The 12,874-nt window shown below is 50.0% G+C and overlaps 1 protein-coding gene across 3 annotated transcripts in view; it reads left to right on the forward strand.

Moving 5' to 3' along the window:
• The window catches only part of VPS53 (VPS53, GARP complex subunit), a 149,421-nt gene that overhangs the window by 41,791 nt on the left and 94,756 nt on the right, over positions 1-12,874 (forward strand). For all 3 annotated transcript variants that reach the window (XM_003131813.4, XM_021067533.1, XM_021067534.1), the window contains 3 exons: positions 1,486-1,572; positions 5,753-5,868; positions 7,510-7,629. In XM_003131813.4, coding sequence (XP_003131861.1) covers positions 1,486-1,572; positions 5,753-5,868; positions 7,510-7,629 — 323 coding nt within the window. The remainder of the gene's footprint in view (positions 1-1,485; positions 1,573-5,752; positions 5,869-7,509; positions 7,630-12,874) is intronic.

Here is a 12,874-nt window from a genome sequence, read left to right on the forward strand (position 1 = left end):
GTCAGGGCCCTTGTCTCTACATCTCAGCTTCGCTGTCCTCTCTCTTCTGTTAGGGTGTCCTTCTCAGCGAGGCTTTGTGGGCAGAGACGGCCACTCACAGCCCTAGGGTGACACTGGCCTTATCATTACTTTTATAAAAGGCTCAGGAGCCCCGGTTAGGACAGGCCACTCTTTTTTTTTTTTTTTTTTTTTTTTTTTGTCTTTTTTGTCTTTTTTAGGGCCGCACCCACAGCATGTGGAGGCTCCCAGGCTAGCAGTCCGGTCGGAGTTGTAGCTGCCAGTCCACACCACAGCCGCAGCAATGCCATATCCGGGCCATGTCTGCTGTCTACACCACAGCTCACAGCAACATTGGATCCTTAACCCACTGAGCGAGGCCAGGGATCGAACCCGCAACCTCATGGTTCCTAGTCGGATTCATTTCCGCTGCACGGTGACGGAAACTCCCCAGGACAGGCCACTCTTAAATCCAAAATAAACAAAGTGCATTTGATGAAACGAAGCGAGTTCTCTTGGCCACTGCATCTGTCCCCAGCACATATGTCTACACATGTGCGGCTGAGCACCCTCCCAACTCCCTGAATATTGCTCCCCAGACCCGCAGAAGCTCCTGTGGGTTGTAATGCTTTTAATGGGTGGCATCTGTCTTTGTAGGTTTTTATTTCAGTGGAAGAATTAGGCTCGTCGTTAGCTTTAAGTGTCCCTTTCTGACGTCATTACCCTGGTTTCTGAGTGGGGTCCTCGTGAATGTCTCTAAGGTTTGCCCAGCTCTAATTTTTTTTTTTTTTTTCTTTTCCTGAAAGCACCATCTTCTGGCACTTCCCAAATCCAGAGAGCTTCCCCTTCCCTCAACTTAGAGCCACTTCTGTCTCCTTGTAGCCTTTGTTTTTTGTTTTCTTTTTGGTTTGGGTTTTTTTTTTTTTTTTTTTTTTTTGTTCATTCTGGGACATAGGGAGTTCCCAGGCCAGGGATCAGATCCGAACCACAGTTGCAACCTAAGCTGAACCTGTAGCAATGCCAGATTGCTAACCCACTGTGCTGGGCTGGGGATTGAACCTGCGCCCCAGCGCTCCCAAGACACCGCCAACCCTGTTGCACCACAGTGGGACCTCCTTCCCTGCAGGCTTTGAAGGTTAACGCATACAAGCGCACTTGTGCACACACACACACAGATGTGCCTGTCCTGTTTATCCACTGTCATCAGGATGTGTAGTAATTGCTGGGATAGGGGGAAATGGTTTAGTTTTGAAATTAAAACTTGAAGATGCGAGTTGGCAAGATCCTGAGTATTTATTCGCCTCTATCCAAATCTGTGTCCCAAATCTGTATCTGGCCTCCCCTCTGTCTCTACTGCTTTGGTCTGATAAGCTTGTCAGTTCAAGTGCAGTGACGCAGGAGAGCTTTAGTAATTTTCTTCTGAGGCTCTACTTGATTACAGTGTGGGACTGGTGCTGTCCTGTTTTTCATTTCTTTCTCTTATTCTAGGCACTCGAAGAGGCCCAGAAAGCTATTCAGCAACTCTTTGGGAAAATCAAAGATATCAAGGATAAGGCAGAAAAATCAGAGCAAATGGTGAGTGGAGGTTTCTTCCTGACCCTTTTGTCCCAGAAGAGGAAATTGGCTTCTGGTCCAGTCATACCAATTACTGGGCTTGTTCTTCCCCTTGCTGCCAACGGTGGCGCCCACATCTCCTGGGCCGGCCCTGTGAGCGTGTTCCCCATCCACATCCGCTCGGGGAGCTGCCTGACACTCAGTGACTCGCCCCCTGCTGCCCTCCGTCTGCAGCCCTGTTTTTAAAGAGGGGGAGTTCACTTCTTCCCCTTTCCCCCAAATAGTCTCCTACTCCTTTTGGATTCCTTTCTCTAGCATCACTTTTTTTTTTTTTTTTTTTTTTTTTTTTTTTAGGGCTGCACCTGCGGCATAGGGAGGTTCCCAGGCTAGGGGTCGAGTTAGAGCTGTAGCCGCCAGCCCACCCCATGGCCACAGCAGCGCTGGATCCAGGCCTTGTCTGCAACCTACACCATAGCTCCTGGCAACGCCAGATGCTTAACCCAATGAGCAAGGGCAGGGATTGAACCCGCAACCTCATGGTTCCTAGTCGGATTCGTTAACTACTGTGCCACGACGGGAACTCCTTTAGCATTTGTTCACATCACATATTTCTCAGTTAAAATGTATGTAACTTGGTATCGCTTGAAACTGGATCCCATCGGGGAGGTGGGCTACATGCTGCCCGTGGTACATGCTGATGGCTTTGAGGAAGCTCTCTTTCTGCACAGAGCCCTCTGGTGACATGCTCAGAGGGCCCTGCTGCCCTCAGGGCCAGCATCACCTGCTCCTGCCCCTGGGAGGCTCTGTGAGGTGCCAGCGCCTGGACCCTGATCTGATGACATCACATAATATCCCTGAATTCCAGTTCCTTCCACTGTAAATTAGAATAATAACTACCTCAAAGGGATGTTGTAAGAATTAAATGTATAAAAAACACTGAGCTTAGTATTGAGCTGGTGTTAGTAGCTTGATGAATGAAAGCCTTTTTTAATTTTTTATTTTTTGCTTTATTTATTTCTTTGTTTTTAGGGCCACACCCATGGCATATGGAGGTTCCAGGCGAGGGGTCAAATCGGAGCTGTAGCTGCTGGCTTACGCCACAACCACAGCAACATGGGCTCTGAGCTGTGTCTGCAACTGACACCACAGCTCACGGCAATGCCAGATCCTTAACCCACTGGGCCACAAGGGAACTCCCAAATGAAAGCCATTGTTAATGTCATCCATCTCCCATTTGTTCCGGTTACAAAAACTCCCAACCCTCATTGGCTTCTCTGTCTACATTTGATTATAATCCACACGAGATCAAATCTGAGGTCATGCTCCTTTGGATCCTTCGGTTCTCTTCAGTGGCCGTCTGACGAGATGGGGCAGAGTGCAGAATGCGGGAAGCAGGGGCACAGGCTGGGCAGTTTGATGTCATCAGCGAACAGCATGGCCTCAAGTCAGGCCACCTGCCTTCCCATCCAGCCCCTCCTCTCACTCCCCTCGGACTTTCAACCAAAGACTTCCCAGCTCCACCGCAGCTTCCACCCTTTGAAGTGGGGGTGATAGTCATGCATATGTCATGGGGTTGCGGGGATTCGGGGCGATGATGCCTGGCACGCAGGTTGGCACTGGCTCCGTCATTGTGTCCTAATCTTTAGCTTTTCCCACTCTGACTCCCAGGCAGGCAGTGTTAGGACTTCACTGCCAACCTAGGGTCAAAGGAAGAGAATTCTTTCATCAAAAGACAAAAACCTGGTATTTGTTCTTCATGGCAGAATTAAGTAGACTTTGAGAGGAGGTTGTATGTCATTCAGAGAGGGCTTTGGGGTCCTTTCTGCAGGGCTGCCCCACTCTCAGCACCACCCTTGGTTGTCAGGTGACGCAGTCAGAGGTGACTTTTTTTTTTTTTTTTTTTTTGTCTTTTTGCCTTTACTAGGGCTGCTCCTGCGGTATATGGAGGTTCTCAGGCTAGGAGTCGAATCGGAGTTGTTGACGCAAGCCTACGCCAGAGCCACAGCAACGTGGGATCCAAGCCACATCTGCGACCTACACCACAGCTCACAGCAACGCCGGATCCTTAACCCACCGAGCAAGGGCAGGGATCAAACCCGCAACCTCATGGTTCCTCGTCGGATTTGTTAACCGCTGCGCCATGACGGGAACTCCTCAGAGGTGACTTTTGCTAGCAGTTCCTGCTCATGCTTATCCTCATGGTTCCCATCTGCCAGTCTGGACTGTGGGTCTTCTTCCAGCCAAGGGCGGATGCAGTTACAGCTTGAGTAGACTGCTCCTCATGCCATCTGACGTTTTATTTGAAAGTAGTCGGCTTCCCAGATAGGCTTTGCCACAGGGAAGGGGAGGCAGGTGGAGAGAACGGATGTTTGTGGAGTGTGTCACTCTGCCGAGCGCCACGCCCTTTCTTTTTTGCAAACGAGCTGGCGTAGGCCTCCCAGCAGTCTCAGATGCGTCCTCATCATTATTTTTGTGATTGCCCTTTTTATTGGCAACGAAACTGAGTCTCGGCGAAGCTAAGCAGCTTGGTCTGGGACACGGAGTTGGGGAGGGGAAGAGCTGGCATTCAGCCCGAGAACCGTCTGCCGTGTGTGGTTCTGTCCTTGTTTGGCTGCCGAGGGGTAACAGTCAAGGTAAATGAACTACCCTGTTCTGTTTCGCAGACGGGTCTCATGTGACTGTACCCCGGGCACGAGCTGCCGCTAAAGGTTTTGTTTGGGGAACGACAGGAAGTTCAGTTGAGTCTGGAGACGCGGGGGCAGTATGATGGGGAGGGGTGGGGGGCTGGGAGTAGAACACCAGTCAGCCCCCTTGCAGAGCAAGGAGGGGCCCGAAGGAGGGGCGGAGAGGGACAGATTCTTGAGATGAGGCAGAGGAGGACTATGCAGGATTGAGTGGCTGACTGGTAGTGCAGGTGCAGACGAGTACAGATGACACTGACTTTTAACACCGTAGTTGAAGGCCCCGGTGTCAGCACTGCAGCCAAGGGCCAGGGAGGGGCGCAGGGATTTTTTTGGTGGGAAAGGGAATAATGACTTCAGTGTTGACCAAACTCCTGTATTTAGTTTTTTATATCAAAACTTTCCCCAGATTCAGTTAAAATTGTGGTAGGTTCTTACCCCTGCCCCCACAATATTTACAGTTTGGTGGCCTGAAGGTTATAGAGAGAGCAGGCTTCATGGGGCGAGTCCCCGTGAAAGAGGCTTTGTCTGCTAAGATTCAGGTCAAGTCTGCAGGTGTTTGTAGGTGTGAAGCTGAACTGTGCAGGTCATGAACTTTTTATGACTTCATCCAGGATGATCAAATGCTAAAAAATCAGGTCACATGACCTTAACTTACGACTTTTAATGGGAGATCTATGTTTCCAGTGCCCAGAGTGCTTGCACGTGGTATCCATAGCCCCCTCTTCCTTCCGGGTGTCAGAGACCCTGGGAAACCGCGTTGCTCCTCAGGTCTCATGGTCAGTGTGGACTTGGGCTGCTTAGGGACAGGGTCCGCCTAGGTGCTGGTGAAGCTGGAGAGCACCTCGGCCCTGAAGGTGCTTTTCCAATGACCGAAATAGACTTACATTCACAGCTATGGAGTTTCTTTCTCTTGAACCCCCTGGGTCAGCACCATCAGAATTTTATGGATACCTTCTAGAACCTGTGCCTCTCCTCTCTTAACATTGTGTGTTAAGCTTACATTGCAGGGGTTACATTTTAGTCCACTGGAGATTTGAGAGAAATGCTCTCTTTGCTGGAGGCGGGGCAGCAAACCCTAGTTCCTTGATCGAGGACCTCTCAGTTATCCCTTTTGTCCTGAACCGAGGAGCCCTGGTGCCCAAGGCCCCCTTCCCTGATCTTGTTCAGGAGGAGCTAACACCTGCCGGGCTCCTAGACACCTGTGCTCCGTACTAAGCTGCTATTTGGGTTGCTCCATTTGGGATGGAGCATAAATTTCATTTCATTCTCACAACCGAGGGTTGAGTAACCCAGGCTAAAGTCTGCGGAAGACGTGCCAAATTTAATTTAAACAGGCTGATTGGAAATTATTTTGAATCATGTATTGGGAGAACACCTGTGTTTTCTCCAAGGACGGACCCGAGGTGTTTTCGTCCTAACTTCATTTGTGTTATTTTCTTGGGAGGCCACTTGTAGCAGATGGGTTTCTGTCTTTCTTACTCTTCCTCCTTTTTCTCCTGTGGTTTCTCCCTATTTAGGTGAAAGAAATCACCCGAGACATTAAGCAGTTGGATCACGCCAAACGCCACCTGACCACCTCCATCACAACGCTGAACCACCTGCACATGCTGGCGGGCGGCGTGGATTCCCTCGAGTAAGCGCATCAGCATCCCCTTGGGTCCGGGCAGGTGACTGTCAGAGAAACGGGCGCTGTAGGTTCATCTTCTTCTCAGCCAGGAGCGTCTCCGCGCCCTGCCCCACCCCCCGAAGGTCAGCCTCAAGGATGTAGTCACCCCTTTGGCCTTGTGCCCTCTGTCCTCGAGCCGTAGCAGACACCCGAGACGCTGAGGCCGGGGCCAGGTGAGGCTGAAGGGGACCTGCAAAGCCCCTAGAGAATGCCTCCTAGAACATGGGTCATTTGCAGGTGGTAGAGCTCTGCCTCGGAGCCCGCCGGCTGGGGTTGGGCCGTCATCGCCCCAGCCTCTGCCTCAGCGGGGCCGGGCCGTCATCACCCCAGCTCTTGGCCTCAGCGGCACCATCTTGCAGGTACCGTAGAGAAACAGAGCCTTGATTGAGCATTCGACCCACATTTTTTTTTTTTTTTTTTTAAACCCATGTTTTTTCAAACACAGTAGCTTCCTATTTGGCTTGGAGAGGGATTCTAAGAAATGGCACATGAGAGCAAGAGGAGTTAAAAACACAGAGCTGGTCGCTGACCACAGAGAAGCAGCCCGGCCTCCTTGACCAGCACGATCCTGACCTTCCTGTTCACGTCCGTGGCCTCTCTCGGGCTGGGATCCCCCCGACCCTCACCCCAGGGTCTTCTCATGTGTGGACAGAGAAAGGGCACCTTCACAGAAATGTAGATGCAGTACCTGACGGCAAACGAGCAGGGACAGACTCCTTCCTGGTCTCTCCCACACGGTGCTTGAGCTTCAGCAAACCCGGGTCCATTCTTCGAGCCGTGTTCAGAGGTCAGCAGGCTGGCGGGAGACGGAAAGGCCAGTGTCCTTGACCCTTTCTCCACTGCGTGGTGTTTTCCCCCAAACCAGCAGACCAGGCAGTGGTAGCACCATAACACCGTGGCTTAAACTTGATCCTGTCTTTTTAGATGCCTCGTAAGGGAAGTCATAAATTATACATGTAATTAAAAAGCTCAACCCTGATGAAAACTCTAGATCTAATAGTTTGTTCCTTCCTTGCTGTGTGTAACTCTTGATTTTATCAGCATCCTTTTATTTAAGCTTCATTAACCTTAGCAGGAGGGAAACTAAACATACCTGACACAGAGGTGCTAAACATTGGCTTAAGGTCTACAGATTTGAATTAACATGGAAGTGCATATAAATGCTCTTTCTTGTATCCTGGGAAGATATGTGTGGTTTACTCAAATGCTGTAACCGTCGAATAAGAGCATCCATACCCCTGTTGTCTATCAAAAGCCTGCTAATCCCATTATACCCAAGTCAAATCCCAAATCCGTAATCTGCCCCCCGACCCAGTGCGACCCATCACTCCCATCCTTTGGTACCTCCCATAGCCCAAGGTCGCTTGGATTTCTGTTTAGAACCAAGTTCAGCCTGCTTGGTGTTGCTTAGGTGGTAATTGTTGCTCTCCCGTACTAACTGATGTCCCCTGAAGGATTTGGACCGGGTCTTATTTTTTTGCCTCCCAGTGCCAAGCACCGTATACCTTCACTGCTCAGGAAATGCGTATCAAATTGAGTTGATGTCTGCTTTAGAGCCAGAGTAGGTCGTGCTGTAGAGTAAGTACTCAGCTTCCTGTTTGCTTGCAGAGCCATGACCAGGCGAAGGCAGTATGGAGAAGTTGCTAATCTTCTTCAGGGCGTCATGAATGTTCTGGAGCACTTCCACAGATACATGGGCATTCCACAGATCCGGCAGCTGTCTGAAAGGTAAGATGTCACTGGAGAAACGCTCTTTTAAGAAAAGAGGAGTGTTCGTGGCAGGGCTGAGGCCTGGACCCTGGCTTCGTCGCTCCTTTCGCCAGTCCCCAACACCTTGCTCTGGCGGCGGCCCCGGGCCCCCCTCCTCCTCCTGGGAGCCACTCCCCTCACATCCTTTTTTTTTTTTTTTTTCATTTTTGGCCACCCCGTGCCACGTGGAGTTCTCGGACCAGAGGTCAGATCCGAGCCGCAGTTGCAGCCTAAGCCGCAGCTCAGATCCTTAACTCACTGTGCTGGGCCAAGAATCCAACCTGCATCTCAGAGCTCCAAAGACACCGCTGATCTCGTTGCACCACAGTGGGAACTCCATGTCCTTCGTCTTTTGAAAAGCCATTTTAGGCAGGGGTTTCCCTCTTCACCCCTGTCCTACCAGAGTTTCTAGTCCACCCCTCCTCATCTTGCCTGGTTCTGGATTATTTTTTTGTTTTTGTTTTTGTTTTTTTGTCTTTCTGCCTTTTCTAGGGCCACTCCTGCAGCATATGGAGGTTCCCAGGCTAGGGGTCTAATCGGAGCTGTCGCTGCCAGCCTGCACCACAGCCACAGCAACTCGGGGATCTGAGCCGCGTCTGCCACCTACACCACAGCTCATGGCAACGCCAGATCCTTAACCCACTGAGCGAGGCCAGGGATTGAACCCGCAACCTCATGGCTCCTAGCTGGATTTGCTAACCACGACGGGAACTCCTGGTTCTGGATTCTTATTAAAATCTTTTCATTATTTCTGAGCTTCTGGGGCAGGAGGGGGAGGGGTCACCCCATGTGACTTATCGTAGAAATGCCAAAGCGCCCTTCGGGAATGTGGGAACAGAGCTTGGCGGAACACTCGGGAAATCACCACCCTTTCCCTCCTCCTTCCAGCTGCTTCACACGTAGAGCTGGCTGACCGCCATATCACACTGGGGCTGTGACGCAGCCAAGGGAGCAGACAAACGGGGCTCTGTGAGCTGCAGGGAGGAAGGGAGCTTGGCGAGAAGGCAGACTTGCTTTGGGTGGACGGGGCGGGGAGAAGCATCCCTCCCCTCACCCTCCTGATCGTCTGGACTCGATCCTTTTCCGCAGTCACTTGCTCGTCTCTTCACTTACCGAGTAGATATTTATCGCGCACTTTCTGTGTTCTAGGCCCCGTGCTGGGCTACTGAGGGTGCAGCGATAAGAGAGAGGTAGTGTGGAGAGGAGAGACTGATTGAAAGTTTCGTATAGGGTGGATATAACAGAACTGGTCTCGGCTGTGCAGGCAGAGGGTCTCAGAAGCGTAATTGATAGACTCAGCCTTTTTTTTTTTTTTTTTTTTTTTTTGGTCTTTTGTCTATTTAGGGCCGTGCCTGTGGCATATGGAGGCTCCCAGGCTAGGGGTCCAATTGGAGCTACAGCTGCCAGCCTCTACCAGAGCCACAACAACGCAGGATCCGAGCCTTGTCTGCGACCTACGCCACAGCTCACGGTAACGCCGAATCCTTAACCCACTGAGTGAGGCCAGGGATCAAACCACAACCTCACGGTTATTAGTCGGGTTTGTTAACCACTGAGCCACTGCAGGAACTCCTTTAACCTCATCTTAAATGATTAGGTGGGATCTTACCACCCAGACAAGGAGAAGGGAAAATAGAGAACATCCCAGGCCTTAGGGAGACGATGGCGGCTGCAAGGCCGTGTCTCCGTAGGCCGGGTCAGGTTTTATCCACCTGGCTGGGAATCTGTTCTTCAGTCTGTGGACAATGTAAGTTTTTAAGCAGGGAGAAACATGGTCTCATTTGCATTTTGCGAAAGTCTCATGGGTTCTAGTAGGTACAGGAGCCTGGAGACTGGGGTATGTTCTGGATTAGAAAAGATGGAGACCGTGACAGTGACCGTGAGGTCAAGGAGATGTGGGGAGGTGTCGGTTACCCGAGGGTGGGATGGGCACTGTGTTAGCAGCGTTGAGGCAGAACTGAAGGTTATTTATAAAAAGCACTGTAGGGACAACAAGAGAATGCACTCTTTTAGGATTCTTGCCTTTTAACATTTTTCTCAGAGACGTGGTTTAATAAATTTAAAGGAACTTAGTGATCACTGCTGTAATGACACTGCCTTTAAAAAGAGAAAAAGGAGAGTTCCTCTTGTGGCTCAGTGGAGCCTGACTAGTACCCATGAGGACCCTCACTCAGTGGGTTAAGGATCCAGCGTTGCCGTGAGCTGTGGTGTAGGTTGCAGATGAGGCTCGGGTCCTGCGTTGCTGTGGCTCTGGCATAGGCCGGTGGCTGCAGCTCTGATTAGACACTTAGCTTGGGAACCTCCATATGCCACAGGTGCCCTAAAAAGACCAAAAAAAGAAAAGAAAAAAAGAAGAGTAAAATTCTGTTGATATAGTTTGGTGTCCCAGCCGTTCATTATCATGTAGGGTTGCTGCAAACACAGGAGGAATCACTTTTCTTTCAGTTCATTTCACAACTTTCTATTTGCAAAAATTTGCATTGATTAGTGGAATATACATGCTATTAAGTAACGCAAAAAATAACAGAAAGGAAGAAACCTCTTGTTTTCAGTGCCTGACTGTAATTGTTTTTCAAGAGGCACTAAAAGTTTGAGGAAAGTCCAGACTTTCTTATTTTTAGCATCATTTCTGGTGAATTTTCCTTCCTTAAGTTTATATCGTGATGGTAGAACCATCTGGAAATGATAGAAATAGCTTGTTTGTTTGGGGGGAGGGGAGAAGGCAGGAGAGTTACACCCTGTGCACTACTTCGGTTTCTCGAACTTAACAGCCTGCCGTCTTCTGTAAACTGTGGAAGTTGCAGCGAAAGTTAGGTTCTGAAATCTTTGCCTGTACACTTGAAATATGAAGTTGAGGGACTTTGATTTGAATATAGCTGGTTCTTCAACTACCCTTCTGGAAAATGCTTCAAAGTTAATGTAGTGTTGAAGGAAAGATTTTTTTTTTCCCCTTTAATGTCGTCTTTACATTTCAAATCCTCCTGGCTTAAGAAGATCCACGAAAGCCAATGTGTCTAATGAGTCCGTGTCTCCCGAGGAAGAATGGAAGGTCTCGCTTTCTCCTGAAACCCAGGCAGCCGTCGAATGGCGCCATGTTGTTCAGGGCTCTTTCTAACCACTTGTACGTGAGAGGTACTTGGCAGGCTGCGAGGCATCACGGGGCGTCGGGATGAAAGAAACCCATGTGAAGAATGGAAAGGCCTGACCGTGACAGGTTCTTTCTGAGAGAACTTCAGTTTCAAAAGTGAGGATTTCGAAAGTGTAAGGGCTGTGCCTGATGATCTCGAAGCGTCCCACTGACTCACTCTAAGATGCTGGGTTGAGATTCTTTATAGAGCCTGTCTGTCTGGAAATGGAGCAGCTGACTCATCTGACTGACTAACCCTTCTGTCCGGTACAGACTGTATTTTGGGAGGTCCTTTTATTGCAAACCGTTGAGGGTACTGTCTTTGAGACTGTCGTTCACATGGTTTGGGAAGCATCAGGGGTATTTTATCCATAAATGTCGAAGTGGTTTTCGTAGTTGGTTGTCCCTCTGAAATCTGATAGCACATTCAGGGAAGGGCGCCTTCGAACAACCCTTGGTCACGTGGCGTGAAGGACCCTAAAAGACAGTGGGTTGACCTTCATTTCCAGGCGGCACACTGTATTATTTTTCATTTCCTACGAGTGGTCAATGCTGAACTGTCACTACCCACCCAGGCCGAGCCTCTTTGGATGCCAGGGGGAATTTTTACTCCCCCTCTGTTAGTCGTAGATTGATTTGCATAAGGGTAACTGGGCCATCTTGGAAGCTGAACTCAAATAGATGCTCTGCTAACAGAATCTGTTCATCCGTCTCTTTTTAGGGTCACATCTGCGGCATATGGAGATTCCCAGGCCAGGGGTCAGATCGGAGCTACAGCTGCTGACCTACACCACGGCCACAGCGACACGGAATCCGAGCCGTGTCTGCGACCTACATCACAGCTCACGGCAACGCCGGATCCTTAACCCATGGAGTGAGGCCAGGGATCGGACCTGAAACCTCATGGTTACAAATGGGATTCGTTTCTGCTGTGCCACAGCAGGAACTCCCAGGACTTACTTTTCATTGTTACAAGAGGAAAGAGTAGAAAGGAATGAGGCTGAAGGTGTGTTCTTTTAAGCGTGTTGACGTTTTTCTAGGATCTTGCTTAAACAGCTGGTGGTAAAGACTGCTATTCATATCTTACCCTGAAAGTGCACGGCTCATGGCTTGGGTTTCTCGATACCATCAGTAATGTCAGTAAGGGAAGTGGTTGCTCTTTCATCCGAGTCACTGGTAGACACTTCAGAAACTATGCTTGGAAAGATGTGCAAAAGCTTATTGTTCTGCTCCAGCATTAATTATTCATCCCACTTGCAGTCACCTGCAAGGATGGATGCTGTTGCCAGCTAGCACTGTACGGTGGGTGTTGTGAAAGAATCAGGACTGGGGAGGATACTGAAAGGCCTCCATCCTCACCCTTTTATTTCAAAACTCTTGTTAGTTGTGACCCACAAAGGGGAAATGACTTATTTAGGACTACATGTAGCTCATTAGGGGCATAGCTAAGACTAGGCTATCTGAAAGGGTGGCCTTGGAAATGGATTGAAAAAGAGGCCAAGGGGCTCTGTCAGTCACAGTGTTGGTGCTTCACCCTCTTTTCTGCACCTCTCATGGGCTCCGTCTTTTCAGGCGCCCCGATTTCAGATCTGGTTAAGAATACGGAGTTAGGGGATTGTCGGGTGGGGAGGGTGACAGGCAGGGCTGGAAGCATCGGATCCCTGAGATGCTTTGGAGCCCTGAGAATAAGACTGTGACTGTCCCTGGGTGGGGGGACGGGGGCAGAGCTTCCGATCCAGAAATTATCCTGTGGCTTAGGAGAGAGTGAACCGGGATCCCTGTGTCCTGCCAAGACCAGAGGAGGAACAGAGGGGCCTGAGGCTCTAGAAGCTCTGTCTTGTGACCTGGCATCAGGGGAGACTGTCTGCCTGGCCCGATCTGTGGAGTCATAAGACCGCGAAGGTCCAGTTTTACAAAAGCATGTTCTCGTCTCTCCCAGTAGAGCTCCTACTCCAGGCTTCTTTCCCCTGCTCCGTTGGGCAGTGCTAAACAACGGGTGGCCCTGATTCTGCTCCAGTGGTGGTTATAATGCTGTCCTTTCTAGCCCCCTTGCAAAATGACTAAAGGGGCTGCAAACCCACCTGTAAGGGTGGCTTT

This window comes from Sus scrofa, chromosome 12 (assembly GCF_000003025.6).
Source record: "Sus scrofa isolate TJ Tabasco breed Duroc chromosome 12, Sscrofa11.1, whole genome shotgun sequence".
Taxonomy (NCBI): Eukaryota; Metazoa; Chordata; class Mammalia; order Artiodactyla; family Suidae; genus Sus; species Sus scrofa.